The sequence below is a fragment of the Lygodium microphyllum genome, chromosome 16 (genome assembly GCF_053477565.2).
Source record: "Lygodium microphyllum isolate KBCC chromosome 16, Lygodium_microphyllum_v1.1.10, whole genome shotgun sequence".
In the NCBI taxonomy this organism is placed as follows: Eukaryota; Viridiplantae; Streptophyta; class Polypodiopsida; order Schizaeales; family Lygodiaceae; genus Lygodium; species Lygodium microphyllum.
The window spans coordinates 126,609,222-126,624,035 of record NC_141150.1 but is presented as its reverse complement, the minus strand read 5'-3'; the positions used below and the strand labels follow the sequence as shown (position 1 = coordinate 126,624,035).

The window sequence follows — 14,814 nt, the reverse complement described above, 5'->3', positions numbered from 1 at the left end:
ATAACTGATGCTAGCACACTTGCCCTATGATGTGTGCTTATGCAAGAGGGTCATCTTGTAGCATACTCTTCAAGGAAACTGGAGAGCCATGAGAGGAATTATGCTACCCACAATCTGGAGCTGTTAGCTATCATCCATGCTCTCAAGCTTTGGAGACACTACTTGCTGGGTAATAAGTTTACCCTAGTGACGGATCATAAAAGTCTCAAATGGATTTTTACCCAAAATGAGCTCCCAAAATGAGCTCAACATCAATGAATTGAAGTGCTGGAGGAATATGATTTTGAGATCAAATACTAGCCTAGAAAGGAGAATGTAGTTGCCGACGCACTCAGTCATTGCAAGGCATTTCTAAATTCTCTAATCTTGAAAAATCCATCAACAGCTAGAACTCTAGCCACAAAGGTATCCATGCCAAACAACCCATTACTTGAGCTAGCTAGAGAAGAAACATGCCATGATCCAACCTATCAAAAGTTGCTAAAGGAGATCCCTATCAAGGATCAGGACTCGAAGCTACAGGCAAAGTATCTAGAATTCTCTATCAATAGTGGACTTGTCTACTATAAAATGAGATTATGTATAAGGGCAAGCCAGTCACTCAAACAGAAGATACTTTGGAAAGCTCATGACTCCCCTTTTTCAGGATATCCTGGCTATGCCAAGACCCTCAATGCAATCAAAAAGAGCTATTATTGGGAGAGGCTTAAAGGCGACGTTCTCAAATATGTCAATGAATGTTTGTCTTGTCAACGTATTAAGGCCAAACATGTCAAAATGCCAGGGAGGCTGCAACCACTGGACATTCCCCAAATGAAATGGGAATTCATTAGTATGGACTTTGTTGTTGGCCTGCCCCAAGTTCATGGAGGATACAACTCCATTATGGTTGTGGTTGATATGCTCACCAAGGTTTCACATCTTATCCCTATTAAGACAAACTATAAAGCCTACGACATCGCAAGGTTATTTATCAAAGAGATATTCAAATTGCATGGGTTGCCCAAAAGAATCATTAGTGATCATGACTCTCTCTTCACATCACACTTCTGGAGGGCTATCTTCGAAGCCATTGGGACTCAACTTTGTTTCAGTACAGCTTACCATCCCCAAACCGATGGTCAAACAGAGCGAGTCAACCAAGTCATTGAAGATATACTAAGGGCACATTGTTGCTGAGAACCCAAAAAGTGGATTCAATATTTGCCACTGGTTGAGTTTGCCTACAATGCTTCTTACTAACAAAGTATTCAGATGACCCCTTTTCAAGCATTGTATGGGCACGATTGTCGAAGTCCTTTAAAATTCTCAGATCCAACCTTGAGGGTTGAAGCCTCAAAGCAGATGCTGGAAGATATGGATGACCAAATCAAGTAAATAAGATAGGACATCCAAGCCGCCAAGGATACACAGAAGGCTTACACGAATCTGAAGCATCAAGACAGATCCTTCGTTAAAGGAGATATGGTCTTCATTCGCGTACGTCCAAAGAAGAATTCCCTATCCTTAGGTGAATGCAAGAAGCTAAGTCCAAGGTATTGTGGACCCTACAAGATCCTCAAGTGCCTAGGACCTAATGCTTACAGACTTCAACTCCCTGAGAACCTGAAAGTTCATAATGGATTCCATATCATTCTACTGAAGAAGTATGTACCTAACCCTAGTCATGTGCTTGATGATCAACAAGTTGTAATGCCTAGCCAAGGAGTCCTTGAGCTATGGCCTGACAGGATCTTAGATGTTAGGGAGAGGCATTTGAGATCGAGGTCCCTGAGAGAATATCTCGTCCAGTGGAAAGATTATCCCAAATAGGATGCCACTTGGATGGATGAAAGTGCTCTCAACCAACAATATCCCCAGTTCTTCTCGAGATGAGGACATCTCGATTTCTCTAAGGGGGAGAGAATGTAATATTTCCACATGAAATATTAAAGAATTTTGACTACTACACGCCCCATGCAAAAGCAATGCTAAGTCATCTCCCGCAATGGAATAATGCTAGTGCATAAGTCCTTACCCCACGCATGTGATAATAAACCCCAACTGCGTTGTGCAAATAAGGTCGACGCTAAAACCCACAAGCTGCATGAGAACGCCCTTCTTGGAAAAATGTAAATGGATAATGGTCAAATTTTGTGCAATTTTTTTTTATTAATAACCCCTCCCCCTCATCGGATGCATGGCACGGGAGAGGAGTGTGAGAGGAAGTGAAGCTAGATGTCGTGAAGTGCATGAGGGAGGGAGGAGGCATGTGATGCCACGTGGGTGGCTATCTCCCCCCTCCCTCTACCTATAAGACCTTCCCCTTAGAGCTTGGGAGGGAGGCACGAAAGGAGAGAAGAGGAGGCACTCATGTTGCCCGCCATCCGCCATTGCCATTGTAAAGTCTGCCTGTTGCCGCCTGCTGCAGCGCTGCTGCTGCCTACTCCACCTCACCATCACCATCATCAAAATCGTCACCATCATCCTCTTCTTCACCCTCTCCATCATCACGATTTCTTCTTCCACGTAGCTTTTACTCAGAAGCATAGAAGCTTCTAAAACAAGGCTTCTATAAGCCTTGTTTATCCTCACTATTGCGGGTTTTGCCTAAAACCACATTCTGTAAGGGCCGTATCCCGCACAGAATAGAAGATCCCGGGCAGAGAAGGATTGATACACGAAAGTAACCCAAGGAAAGTTGCTGAACAAAGTATCTATGTCATATATGGCTCCCAAGAAAATGGCGAGAGGCGCTCACGTGGGAGTTTCTACCCCAAGCACACGCGTGGACATCCCTTTTGAGTCCTCATGCCCAAGTTCTTAAAATATTAATTCTGCATAAAAGGAATGCATTAGGCACGTTTAATTTTTGTATGAGATAATCATTGTCGTCCATTGGATGTTGCCCAAGTAGTTGCATTGCATGGAAATGAAACCATGAACTTGCCTGTTGCATGCGAGGATGCTTTCATTTTTAAGTCGGGTTAAGTGCCACTGAACAGATTAAGACAACAATAGTCTTAAGACATTCATCATGCATGAACTTCTTTATTGAAGTTGTTTTAGAAAAAGATGCATTTCATATTAAATCTTGAATTCAAAGCATCATCAGACAAAGGGTTTATAGATATAATTCTTGTTGAAACTAAACGTAGGTTTTTATATGAGTTAGCTGTGAATTGTCTATCATTATAGATTAGGCAAGGAAAAGAAATGGTCTTTGCAAACCCTATAGTTGCATAGAAGGAAAAGTCTATGATTCGCATACTTGCACGGAATGTTGTATCTTGAATTTATTTATTTGCATCCCTCAAGAAAAGTATTTGCATCTCTTCTAAGCAAAGACCACTCTTGTTGCAAGACAATTAGATCGTTTTAGGTAAATCACTTGTAATGGCATAACCCTCAAGGGATTCGTAAAAGCATAACTAGTTGGTATGACAAACACCTCAAAGTGCTAGGTAGGTTTTAGCTACGTTAAAAATTCTTCCTAGTATCGCACTTGGGACGCCAAGTCAAGACTTTCGACCCCAAGATCCTACCCACGTTCGCGAAACATTAGGGTTAGCTAAACGCCCATACAATAACGATCTAGGGTTTTTACCCTAGGGCAAATACAACAAAACCCTTGGGGATCTTGCCATGTTGCAATTGACCCCGGATCGAATGTTGGATACATTCGAAAAGAAGGAAAATACCTTAGTAGTTGGCCAAACAAATGACCACTGGATTGATTGTGTTTTTATAGTTAGGAGCACTATTTGTATTGCTTTGCTCAAGGAACTAAAGATGGAAAGATAATTAATGCTTCAGGTTGAAGGCCTGGAGGGAGAGGCAGCATCAGTTACCCCCGACTGTCTGCCTGACCCTAACCAAGGGGGTTGTTAGGTGCACCGGGTACATGGACCGAGCCCGCCGCGAGAGATCTCTTCATGGGTGCTACTTGGAGCAAGAGGACGCTTGGGTGCTAGGAGGGCGCTAGCCATGATTTCCTTGCCTCCAGGTCATGCACAAGAGGCCGACGTGACTCAGGATTGGATCTCGAGGCCCGCATACTAGTCTAAGGGTGAAAACTTGGATTAGTAATCCCTGAGGATTATGGATTGCCTTCGGGCTGGATTATGGATTAGCCTTCGGGCAGATTATGGAACTAGCCTTCGAGCTGGATTATATGATGTATTAAAAAATTAATAAATAAGATCAATCGTTAAAAAGAAACTTGCTTGACATTGTTTTTCTATGTCAGTGCTAAGATTATGTGAAGGAACCCGTGAATAAAAGGCTAATTAAGGAAGCTGTTTTTTTTGCATGTCAAACTAAATGTGGTAGGTAATTAGACAACTAAAGCAACCCAGAGGAAAGTGCGGTAGATGCAACCATGGGTCTATCCTACGGAAGGGTGGTCCTAGTTGGCCATGAACTTTTCTCAAAGAAGTTGACAACAAGGTAACGATGACTTAGATTCTAGGAAGCTAGAGTCCCGATTTGTGTTGTTTTAGGGGAACCGAATGGGACTATGCCTTATGGGCAGAGAGGTCGAGCTTCGCATCCCTCTCTTTTCCCATTCTCCTTGAACCAAGTGCAGCATGGATCCACTTCAACCTTGATGTCTCTGTGTAAATTAGTTCACCTGGGGTTCGACACTAGCTATTGCTCTAGGAATTTGACCATTAGGAAAACCCTAATTTAGGTCGGTCCTAAGTGGGAATGGTCGGAATGCTTTCGCTTCGTGGCAGACTCAAGAGGACCTAGATTGCAAACCCCGTAACATTCCGTGGGAGTGCCGGGCGGCGCTTTCTAGACTCTCTTCCAGATGGGTTGCTAAGACGTGTCCTACAAGTGAACATCTAGACACGTTATAATATCCAAGGTTGCCAGGAAGGCTACCCAATGTAGCATGTGGGATTATTATATGATGAGAAAGAATTATTGGATGTGGGGTGTGATCAACCCCCATTACTTAATGGCAATGAGATCAAAGAAAGAAGTAGTGCTCATTGGTTTATACATGCCTATTGCAATACAAAATTACATTGAGAACTTATTGGCTTTCTTCCTTGGATGCATGTAAGTTCATGTAAGGTTGGCAAGTTATAACAAGGATGCAAGGGAGGTTGGAGACAAGTATTAGAGTTAGCAAGATTATGATTTAGTTTATGTAGGCTTGTTATTTGTGAAGCATAATTATTGGAAGGGCAACTTGCATTCTTCATATGCATATGATTTACATAGTTCTACGATACTTTCTTTGGGCCTAGAAAAGTACTTTACATGGATGATGGTGATATAATCTATATATTCTATGGAGTTTCTCAAGAAGTATCCATTACCAGTCAATATGATGAGATTGGAATTGTATTTATATTCGATCCAAGTAGATAATTAGATATAGTGTTTGTAGACTCAGGGTAGGGCTCAACACAAGGATCTTTTAATCATTCCCTACACAGGGGAGGGCTCAACACAAGGAACTTTTAATCATTCCCTACCCAGGAAAAAAAATGGCATTCCCTACCAATTCTTTAGTTAAAAATACACATAAGTAGGGAAAGTAAATGATAGGGAAAATGGAACATTTCCTAGTTAGAGAAACTAGGGACTCACACACGAAATTTCCTATATAGGAAAATTTTCATATGTAGGAGTTTCCCTAGAAAATTACATAGGAAATTTCCTACATAGGGAAATTTCCCTATGTAGGAATTTTCCTACATATTGAACTTTCTCTATGTAGAAATTTTCTTTAACTAGGAAATGTTCCATTTTCCCTATCATTTAATTTCCCTACTTATGTGTATTCTTAACTAGGGAATCGATAGGGAATTTCCTATTTTTTTCCCTATGTAGAGAATGATTAAAAGTTCCTTGTTGTGTATATAGAGAAATAAGAATGATATGGCCCTTAGTCTTCTCATGTCAAGGATTGGGGGGGGTTAAGCTTTTGAAGCATCTTTGAGAATGTGTTGTACCCAAGATAAATCCTAAACACAACAAGAGTAGAGTCCATCCATGATTCAAAAATGATGTCACCCAATTGTGTGGCTGTCTGGACAGAAAAAATACAGCTATGATGGTTGGTTGATAGCATGGCGGACCTTCAATTTGTTCAAGCTTGTTTTTTTAATTGAAACTTTTAATTTTCCACCACAATTATAGTGAAAATTACATAATTATAGTAACATGACAATCTAGAAGCACTATATTCTAAGAAAAGGCATTACTTGAACTGAAAATACAAGCATTGTTGAAAAAAGGGCATCGTGCAATACATAGGCTTGCAATTGTGAAAAAAGAGGATAATAACATATACACACCACTACACCATACAAAACATGTTTGATTATCACACTGATTTTGTCTCTCAACTAAGAAAATACAAAATGTTCCTCTCTTTGTTCTCTTGGATCAAAGTACAAGACTATATAGCACTTTCCATTGTAAAACTTTCCATACTTGCTTGAAGATGTAGTCTACTTTGAGTTTGACTTTATATGCCAGACTTGAGCAACACTCCATTAGTTTGATTGTTGATCCCCTATAGTCATGCCTACCATAAAGAATATTAGTCATTTAAAAAATAAGCCACTGATATACATACAAAAGGACTTGCTATCACTACAACGTATTGACCCAATAGCAACGTTTAAAGCGATGGAATTATTCATGGAAAAAATTATCCCCGTCATCGCTATTCGCGTCGCTATTAGCGACGCGATCGATTCGTCGCTATATGCGTCGCTAACCCAATTAGCGATGCAAATAGCGACGCATATAGCGACGCAAATAGCGACGCATATAGCGACGCAAATAGCGATGCTAATAGCGACGGTTGCAGAGTAAATTTACAACGCAAATAGCGACGTTTACAGAGGGGAAAAAAAATAGATGGCAGGGCACACAGCCCTGCCACCCTTCTAGCTATATGCACTAAATATTCTTGCATAATTCATTTGCCAATGTCAGCTACGTCTAATGTCTAAAAATTGTGTATCAGATTATTTAAAAAAAACTGAATCCTTTGATTGCAAAAGAAAGATATAATTAATTCGAAAATGTATTTCACAAGGAGTTTTTTCATCACTTGCTTAGGCCCGAGAAGAAAAAGAGATTGTGATTACAAAAGCTAGATATAATCAATTCAAAAAAGTATTAATTAAGGAGCTTTTTTATCACTTGTTAGGCCCAAGAAGAAGAGCTTCACTTCAAGCTTTCATTATAGTCAGAACCCTGAGATATGAATAAGTCCCATTGATCTTCTGATTACTCCAACTTATTCTCCCCCTTCTCAAACTCCATTTCTTGAGCTCAGATTAGTTACTGTACTCCAAGTAGATCCATGAGACAAACAAATTTCTCTTTACCAAGTGATTTGGTAAAGATATCAGCTACCTGGTCTTGTGTCTTCACATGAAGAGATCAATCTGTCCTACAAGTATCATTTCTCTGATGAAATCGTAATGAATCTCTATGTGTTTGGATCTAGCATGATAGACGGGGTTGCTAGTTAGTATCCATATACACCTCAGGTTGTATACATAACCCTCATGCTACTCCATATATACCTCTTCAAGCAAGTCACCATTCATGAATGCATTTTTGACATCCACTTTTCATAATTTTCGGCCCTTAGAAGCCACTAATGCAATGACTATTCTCACCATTTCCATCTTAGCAACTGAGCTGAAAGTCTCCTCATAATCTAGGCTGTATTGATGTGCATATCCGTTTGTAACGAGCCGGGCTTTATACATTTCCAACGAACCATCTGACTTGCATTTCTCTTTATAAACCCATTTGCTTAAAGACATCGAGTACCTCATCCTTGTACTTCCGAATGTACAGCCATGTGTATCAATTGAAATCATCTATCCAACCAACACTAGATTCTTGCAAATTTCGTTCTGCCATCTATCCAATCGACAATAGATTCTTGGTAATAGAAGGTACACGTAGTACATCATGTAAGCTCTTCTTTCTATCGTCATAGATGTAGCAGTCTACCTTCCTACTGGTGGGCTGTCTCACACTTGTGCCTGGTTTCCATCTCCTCTTCTTCTCTAGTAGTCATTGTGCTCTATGGGGAGCACCTGTTGCTGCACTAGAGGAGGCTTCACCTTGTACTCCAGGTGGCAGGCTTTGGCATGAGGCCTCTCCATGGCCGAGAAACGGGGACATGCTTGCTTGCACAAGGAACTTTCAATCGATCCCCATATAGGAAAAAAAGAGAATTCCCCATGGAATTCCCTAGTTGAAAATACATATAAATGGGAAAAGTAAAAACTAGGAAAAATGGGACATTTCCTAGTGAGAATAAGTAGGGAATCACATAAAACCTTTCCTATGTAAGAAATATTTCCTACATAAGAAATTTACATAGGAAATTCCTATGTAAGAAAAATACAAAATTTTCTGTGTAGGGAATAATTCCTATATAGGAAATATTCCATACATAGGAAAAAAATTCTAGAGGTGATTCCCTAGGTACTCTCACTAGGAAATCTCTCATTTTTCCTATTTTTTACATTCCCTACTTATATATACTTTCAACTAGGAAATTCCATGGGAATTCTCTTTTTTCCTTATCACTTTATCTACTTTGTCCTTACTTTTAGACATGCTAATATCAAACAAAAAATTACACAATAAATTTTTAACTAGAAAATTATATAGAGAATGTCATCATTTCTAAGTAAGGATCAATAACATACATCTAATGATCAAAATAGATTAAACAAATTAAGACATCAACATCTACTTCTAGCAACCAAAAGAAAAATGAAAATACTTTTAAAGGAGCATAGAACTAAAAACTAATTAAGCAACATGTGTGTCGTGATTGTTTTATCCCTTAAATCTCCAATATGTTGCAAAGTAATAAGTGTTTGAGTAATCCCTCAAATCTCCAATATGTTGAAAAGCAATAAATTCTTAACTCAAAGTAAAAGTTATGCTAAAACTTCCACATCATCTAGACTAAGCACATTGCTATTTTTGTTTAATACAACTTTGCCATTTCCTAGTAGCCAAGAAAAGTACATATCATGAATTGTAGACACACCAAGATACTTTAAAAGTATGGTTTCTATGTTCTCTTTGTCATATTAACCTGCATTGAATAACAAAAAGAGAATAAGTAACTTATTATACTATGTATAGATAATTAAATGACATGAATTATAATATGAAAAGCCATAAATTTAACTACATGGCTTATATATATATATATATAAACTATAAAGCTACCCTTTAAACATCATTTAAAATGTTAATCTCAAAGCTACAAATTGAACTACATGACTACAATTATATATATCTAATTAAAATATAAATTAACAATAAAATTACCCTTTGAGTATTATTTGAAATGTTAATCTCAATGCCTTGGTTTGGGAGATCTTTAAATTCCTAATTCAAATAAAATAAAAAAATTAGATTATGCTTTTCATGTATGACATAAACAAAAATATAAACATTTACATCTAGCACCTTTAGTTCTTTTTCGTTGATATTGGTACCTCGTTTCATGCTCCTTTGTTGCAAAAGATCCTTCATCTTCTCACTTGCCTAGTCAACACTTAAAATAAATAGTTATGTAATAAATCATATTTTTAGTTATTCACTAAACTATGACGCTATTGTTCTCTCACAAACATACATCAAATACCTTCCTCTTTCTTTGACTTTTTCAAGATGTTTCATTAATGTCATCATCTGGATTTGCCTATATTCAAAACTAAAATTAGTAATCACATTAAAAACATTTATATAGAAAAAAAAGTTACATACCTTATCATTGCTTGAACTATGGATACTTTGTTCTAGAGTTTCTTGACGTTTAGTTGAGTACATTATTTTGTCTAAACCCTGTGACAATAACTTTGAAAAGCTGGCACAATTTTCCATATCAAGTGTCTCATATTCATTTTTAACATCCTACATTTTAAACATGTAAAGAATAAGATACTGTTAAGAACATGAATCATATGGTCAATCTTAAATTTAATATAAAGCAAAGAACCTCATCGGATGTATAACATTGAAATTCTTCAAAGCTCTTTTCTTCCTCCACGAACATATTCATCTATGGAAAATGAAAGTTAATGTATAAGCATCTGTATAAGAGACGTTCTCAAAGAAATTTATTAGATATAAGCTTAAAAGTATTACCTACAATGATAAATCTGTTTGCTTGTATTGTTGTCCTTCATATTAACTATATATAGTTAACACTTCAAAGGAGCTACTTTCTTCAAGAGGCTACATCAACAAAATAAGATCATGTGTATACATCAAATGTCTCCAAAATATATGGAATCAAGTACAAAAATGATAAACATATAAGATTATAAGATACCTTTTCCAAACCTTGTTCATTTGCAATATCATCCATGCTAGGAATGTATACATCAAGTTGATTAGAATCAATAGTAGCAACATATGGTTCACTCTGCCATCAATAGACACCCCTAAATGAGTATGGGAGAAAAAGAACCAATCCTACACTTATTGTTGAATAGTGTGATGCATGTTGAACAGGAGGGAGACGAGGAACGGAGGAAGAAAGAGGAGAAGAGAGACCTTTATAACCAAAATACATGCTTGAGGGAGTTTGCACCATGTAAACATCCATTTTCTGCCAAAACTGTAAGCTTTATGTTTAAAAATGCATCAAAAATGTGTTGAGATGTTCTATTGTATACATGTTTGATCAAAGTACAAGCATCATGGTAAAATCAAAGCACTCATGAATTGGGTCCTTCTAGAGAAGGAAGTAAAAAGCAGGTAGAGCATCTGAAAGACAACAAACTAAGCTTACAATTTCCAAGTGTTAAAACCAATTCGCACATAGATGGAACGTATACTTAGTTCTAAAGACTAGACAAGGACAAACAAGGTCTAGATATGTTAAGGTCACCTCAACAACCAAAGTTACTGGTCATTGCCCTTATAGCAGTAAAGTACAAGCATAAGAGAGTATATGAAAAGGGAGCCAAAGAAAGTGGATGATAAACTATACAGCTAATCCTTCTCATGTTCACAGTTGAAACAAATAAAACCTGACAGCTATGGTCACTTGACATCATGACATGTAATCCTGTGACAATGTCATTTCATACAGGCTTAGCTGTAACCTATGAGTACGCCAAGAAAACCAAAATACTATGAAACTGACTCAAGCATTACAGAATCCCTTTATAAGGCAAACAATAAAGAGTCAAATGTTGCCAAGGTTTGCTTGCTCAAAGCTAATAATGAGCTTTGCAGAAGCAAACCAAGAACTTACCAACTGTGGGACTTCAGTCTCCAATAGTTTTAGCATAGATCTGATTGGCATTGAGCCCATCAAGCAACTAAGTGTTATTGTCACAAAGCATTCACATTGACAAACAGGTTTGCAGAGAAATCTAATTGTGGTCACACAGTATCTACCACAATAATAGATGTTTCTGAGCAACTCTTCCTATTGCAGATGGTACAGCTTAGTGTTTTGATAGCATTTATGGAGGCAAAATGCAAGCATCTCCATGTGCAATTGTTGCATAAACTATATCTTTAAAAAAAAAAAACAAATTCAACAAATTTCCTTACGACATATCAGCTACCTTAAGCAAAAGCGGGAGAAAATTTCACAAAGACTCGATTAGGTCTTTGCCCCTGATGCACAGATGCTCGTCTCATTCGTCAGAGTCGCTTAAAAATGTTAGATTCCCTCGATGGAATCTATAAGAGCTAAGATTTACGTTGATGTGACCAAACGATGGAAATTTTTACGATGCAGACTGGGAGCAAAGACTATTCTGTAGCTAACATTGTTTCTTCCACCACATAGGACCGAGATACACACTATTCCGCAACTAATGCTGTTTCTTCCACCACATCGAGTGGCAGGACCATGATGCAGAAGGACGATGATGCAGAAGGATGAGGCAGGGAAAGATTGCACAAACCTCGACTTCCTGGAGAGGCTTCCATTGCAGGAGCTGAGCGATCTGTGCGTCCGCAGCTAACGTTGTTTCTTCCACCACATCGAGATGGCAGGACCGTGATAGCATGTGCCTTCTCTGCCACTTCATGTGCCTGAGGGGAGGGACTTGGCCGGTATTGGCATATGTGCTAGTGCCATAACTTTGACCAGATCCATAGCTGGAAGGCCCGCCATAGCTTTGAGAAGCAGCAGTGATGACTGCCATCGAGCGTCCGTAGGGCAGACCCAGATTGCCAACACCAGGGTCTAATGCAAAAGCATCTGGGCCGAAACCATCCGGGCTTCGTCCATAGCCATCAGGGCTTGTGGTGTCACATACTCATACATCCTGTTGGTGGAGGAGAAGATGATGACCGCCACCTGTGCTTCACAAAGAACAGAGAGCTCGTAGGCAGGCCTAAAATTTGAAGGTTGCAACACCCTTCAAAGGGGGTTTTGCCCTTCTAGATAAGGGTGATATATATATTACCCTTCAAAAGAAAGGTAAGAATTTTAGAAAAATAGTTATATGCCCTTCCAAACTCTTTAAAAAGAAAAGAAGAGGTCCTCTAAGACCTTCTAAATGAAAAGTTGGGTAGCCCTTCAAATTTGAGGGCTGCTCATAGGCTTTCTTGAAGGCACGAGTGCGGTGTTTGGAAAAGGTCACCTGCCGACCAGTGTTGTTCTCAATGCGACAGACTGCGCCTCACCAAGACATCTACTCCTTTAGTTGGGTTAGAGCGTCGTGCTTCAAGCACAAAGGTCACAGGTTCTGGAGATGGAGGAGAAAACAGGGGATGGTCATCTACAATATAACTAATTGATTTATTTTGAACAAGTAAAGGAAGTCCTTTAAATCAATGTGATCAATAAAAAAATCAACATAACTATAAATAAATTTAGAAGAAACTAAATATAAATAGAGAAACATACATATTTTTAAGAGAGAATACAAAAGAGAAAAGTGTGTGCCATGCTTTCTAGCTAGACCATTGTCATTTTGTTATGGGAAAAGGGGGAGAAATCATAGCCATGCATTCTTGATTACTGATTAGTAAAGATAAAGAAAAATGTAGAATATTAATTATGATGCCAACTAACTTGGGTTAAAATTTTAAAGCTTGAACAAGTAAGGCAAAACATTACCTAAGCATGCTAGTTTTGTATAGTAGCAATATAAGGCTCCTCCATTTACGAGTCCCCATTTGTAGCTGATATCCCATAGAGTTTTAGAGCCTTTCAAAACAATAGATTAAAATGCTTGGGGGGGAAAAATGATAATCCTTTGAGGTGATGCTTGCTTCTTGCACCAAATGATTAGTTCAAGGCTTAGCCACGTTTCTATTAAGGTTAGCCACTTGATCTTGAGACTCACATATTCAACTAATTGCCATTAGATCATGTTTAACTCTTCCTCAATAATCACATCTATCTCTACATTAGCATTTGTGGATGCTAGTCTTATTAATTCCATGATAGCATAAACACCTTGATGTACATCATTATCTGCTCATAAAATAACTCTCCAAGTCACCAATTAATGATGCTTTATATTATAGATTACTCAACTTGACACAAAATGCATTACATAGGGTAATCTAATCTATGTCACAATTATTACTTAGACACTTATCCAATGATCACCAACCTATCTGAGGGTTCATGTTATTATCTTTAGTAGAGGAATTGGATGACAACATTAATTACTGTAACCCACTCATGACAACAAATAAGAGTTTGGATCTAAGGCTACCTAGCATATGATGTTGTAAATCTCAATTTATGTAATTGACTAGATTTTGTTGCATTTTTCCTAGTTTGGTTGCTATTCTTCCTAGTTATAGTGTGAACTTTCTATATAGTAAGTGGTCTAGAGTTTGTTGTGCACCCCCCTTATCACCACGTGTCACCCCCCTCTCTCTCTCTCTCCCGGCGCGAAGCACCGGGAGCTAGGCATGGAGTGCCTAGTACACACACACACACACACACATAGAAAGCGTGTGTTTTCATAGCACTTCTTCACTCATGTATAAAACTAAACTCAAAATCACAAGGTAACCAAATCCATAAACATACATTGACACATCAAATTACCACATGCACAAAAATACATGTTAATGCATATCCACATCATCATTGATGCACAATCATGTTCACTAAGAACATAATGGAGATGCTATCGTAGCCTTAGCGTCAGATTTTGGTGTGGTTGCTCGTGACGTACTGCATGGCTTGGTGTTGTGAGGGGGCCCCCACTACTCCATCCAGTCCACTTGACTCCTCACTTATGGCTCCGTGCGTGGCTTGGTCAAGATGGAGGAAGAGTGAGTGATCCATGGGCCCGAATTCTTTTAGCTCGCTCCAGGTTTTCAAGCATTACACACATCCACCATCACGATCCATATATCCCAATAGCCAGGCATCCGAAAGGGTGCCCACACAGGGTAAGTGTTATTTTATAATGGACCACATAACCACTCACCCTTAGGCAGTTGCATTTCCTTTGGCATCTGCTCCGCCATTCCAGCCATACCAACACAGTAGCTCAACTTTGGAGATAGGACCTGGCTTTGCACACTTATTTGTATCACTCGCTAGCATCCACGAGCTCTAGTTTCTTTGTCCTCATTGGCACCTATGAGTTTCAGACGGTCTAAACGCAAAGAGATCGTAACATGGCTTTGCCCACTTCTTTACACTCTCGCCGGCCTCTATGAGCCCTCACTTGTTTATGGTCGTAGAGGCATACAAGTCTCGGTCCAATTCATGAACCACATTTGGCTTGGTTTCTTTTCATTTGCCCCAAGTCCACGAACGGTGGCCCGATTTCTTTAGGCTCCCTCCAAGCTCAAGAGCTAACATTTTTA

General features: G+C 38.7%; 1 protein-coding gene across 11 annotated transcripts; it reads right to left on the bottom strand.

The window, feature by feature from the left end:
* Nucleotides 1–8,890: 8,890 nt before the first annotated feature.
* Nucleotides 8,891–12,409, bottom strand: LOC148023407 (uncharacterized). 11 transcript variants are annotated; one of them, XM_087696356.1, is made up of 9 exons: nucleotides 11,931–12,409; nucleotides 10,561–10,624; nucleotides 10,337–10,429; nucleotides 10,150–10,239; nucleotides 10,001–10,063; nucleotides 9,769–9,915; nucleotides 9,469–9,546; nucleotides 9,328–9,387; nucleotides 8,891–9,088 (listed from the first exon to the last, which is right to left on the bottom strand). In XM_087696356.1, the coding sequence occupies exons 5-9, from the start codon at nucleotides 10,061–10,063 to the stop codon at nucleotides 9,065–9,067; spliced, it is 372 nt and encodes a 123-aa protein (XP_087552482.1). In that variant the 5' UTR covers nucleotides 10,150–10,239; nucleotides 10,337–10,429; nucleotides 10,561–10,624; nucleotides 11,931–12,409; the 3' UTR covers nucleotides 8,891–9,064. The 11 variants fall into 11 exon arrangements, 1 of the variants encoding a protein (XP_087552482.1); XR_015693644.1 differs by lacking the exon at nucleotides 10,561–10,624 and having other exon boundaries at nucleotides 9,498–9,546; nucleotides 9,638–10,063; nucleotides 11,931–12,406; XR_015693642.1 differs by lacking the exon at nucleotides 10,561–10,624 and having other exon boundaries at nucleotides 9,498–9,546; nucleotides 9,647–10,063; nucleotides 11,931–12,406.
* Nucleotides 12,410–14,814: the final 2,405 nt, after the last annotated feature.

Bases quoted from the DNA above. Each gene is read 5' to 3' on its own strand.
- LOC148023407 (XM_087696356.1), bottom strand. From the start codon at position 10,063: ATGAATATGTTCGTGGAGGAAGAAAAGAGCTTTGAAGAATTTCAATGT. The intron at 9,916-10,000 runs GTTCTTTGCTTT...TTTAAAATGTAG, and splicing joins AATGTTATACATCCGATGAG to GATGTTAAAAATGAATATGA. The intron at 9,089-9,327 runs GTAATTTTATTG...TATTCAATGCAG, and splicing joins TTTCAAATAATACTCAAAGG to GTTAATATGACAAAGAGAAC.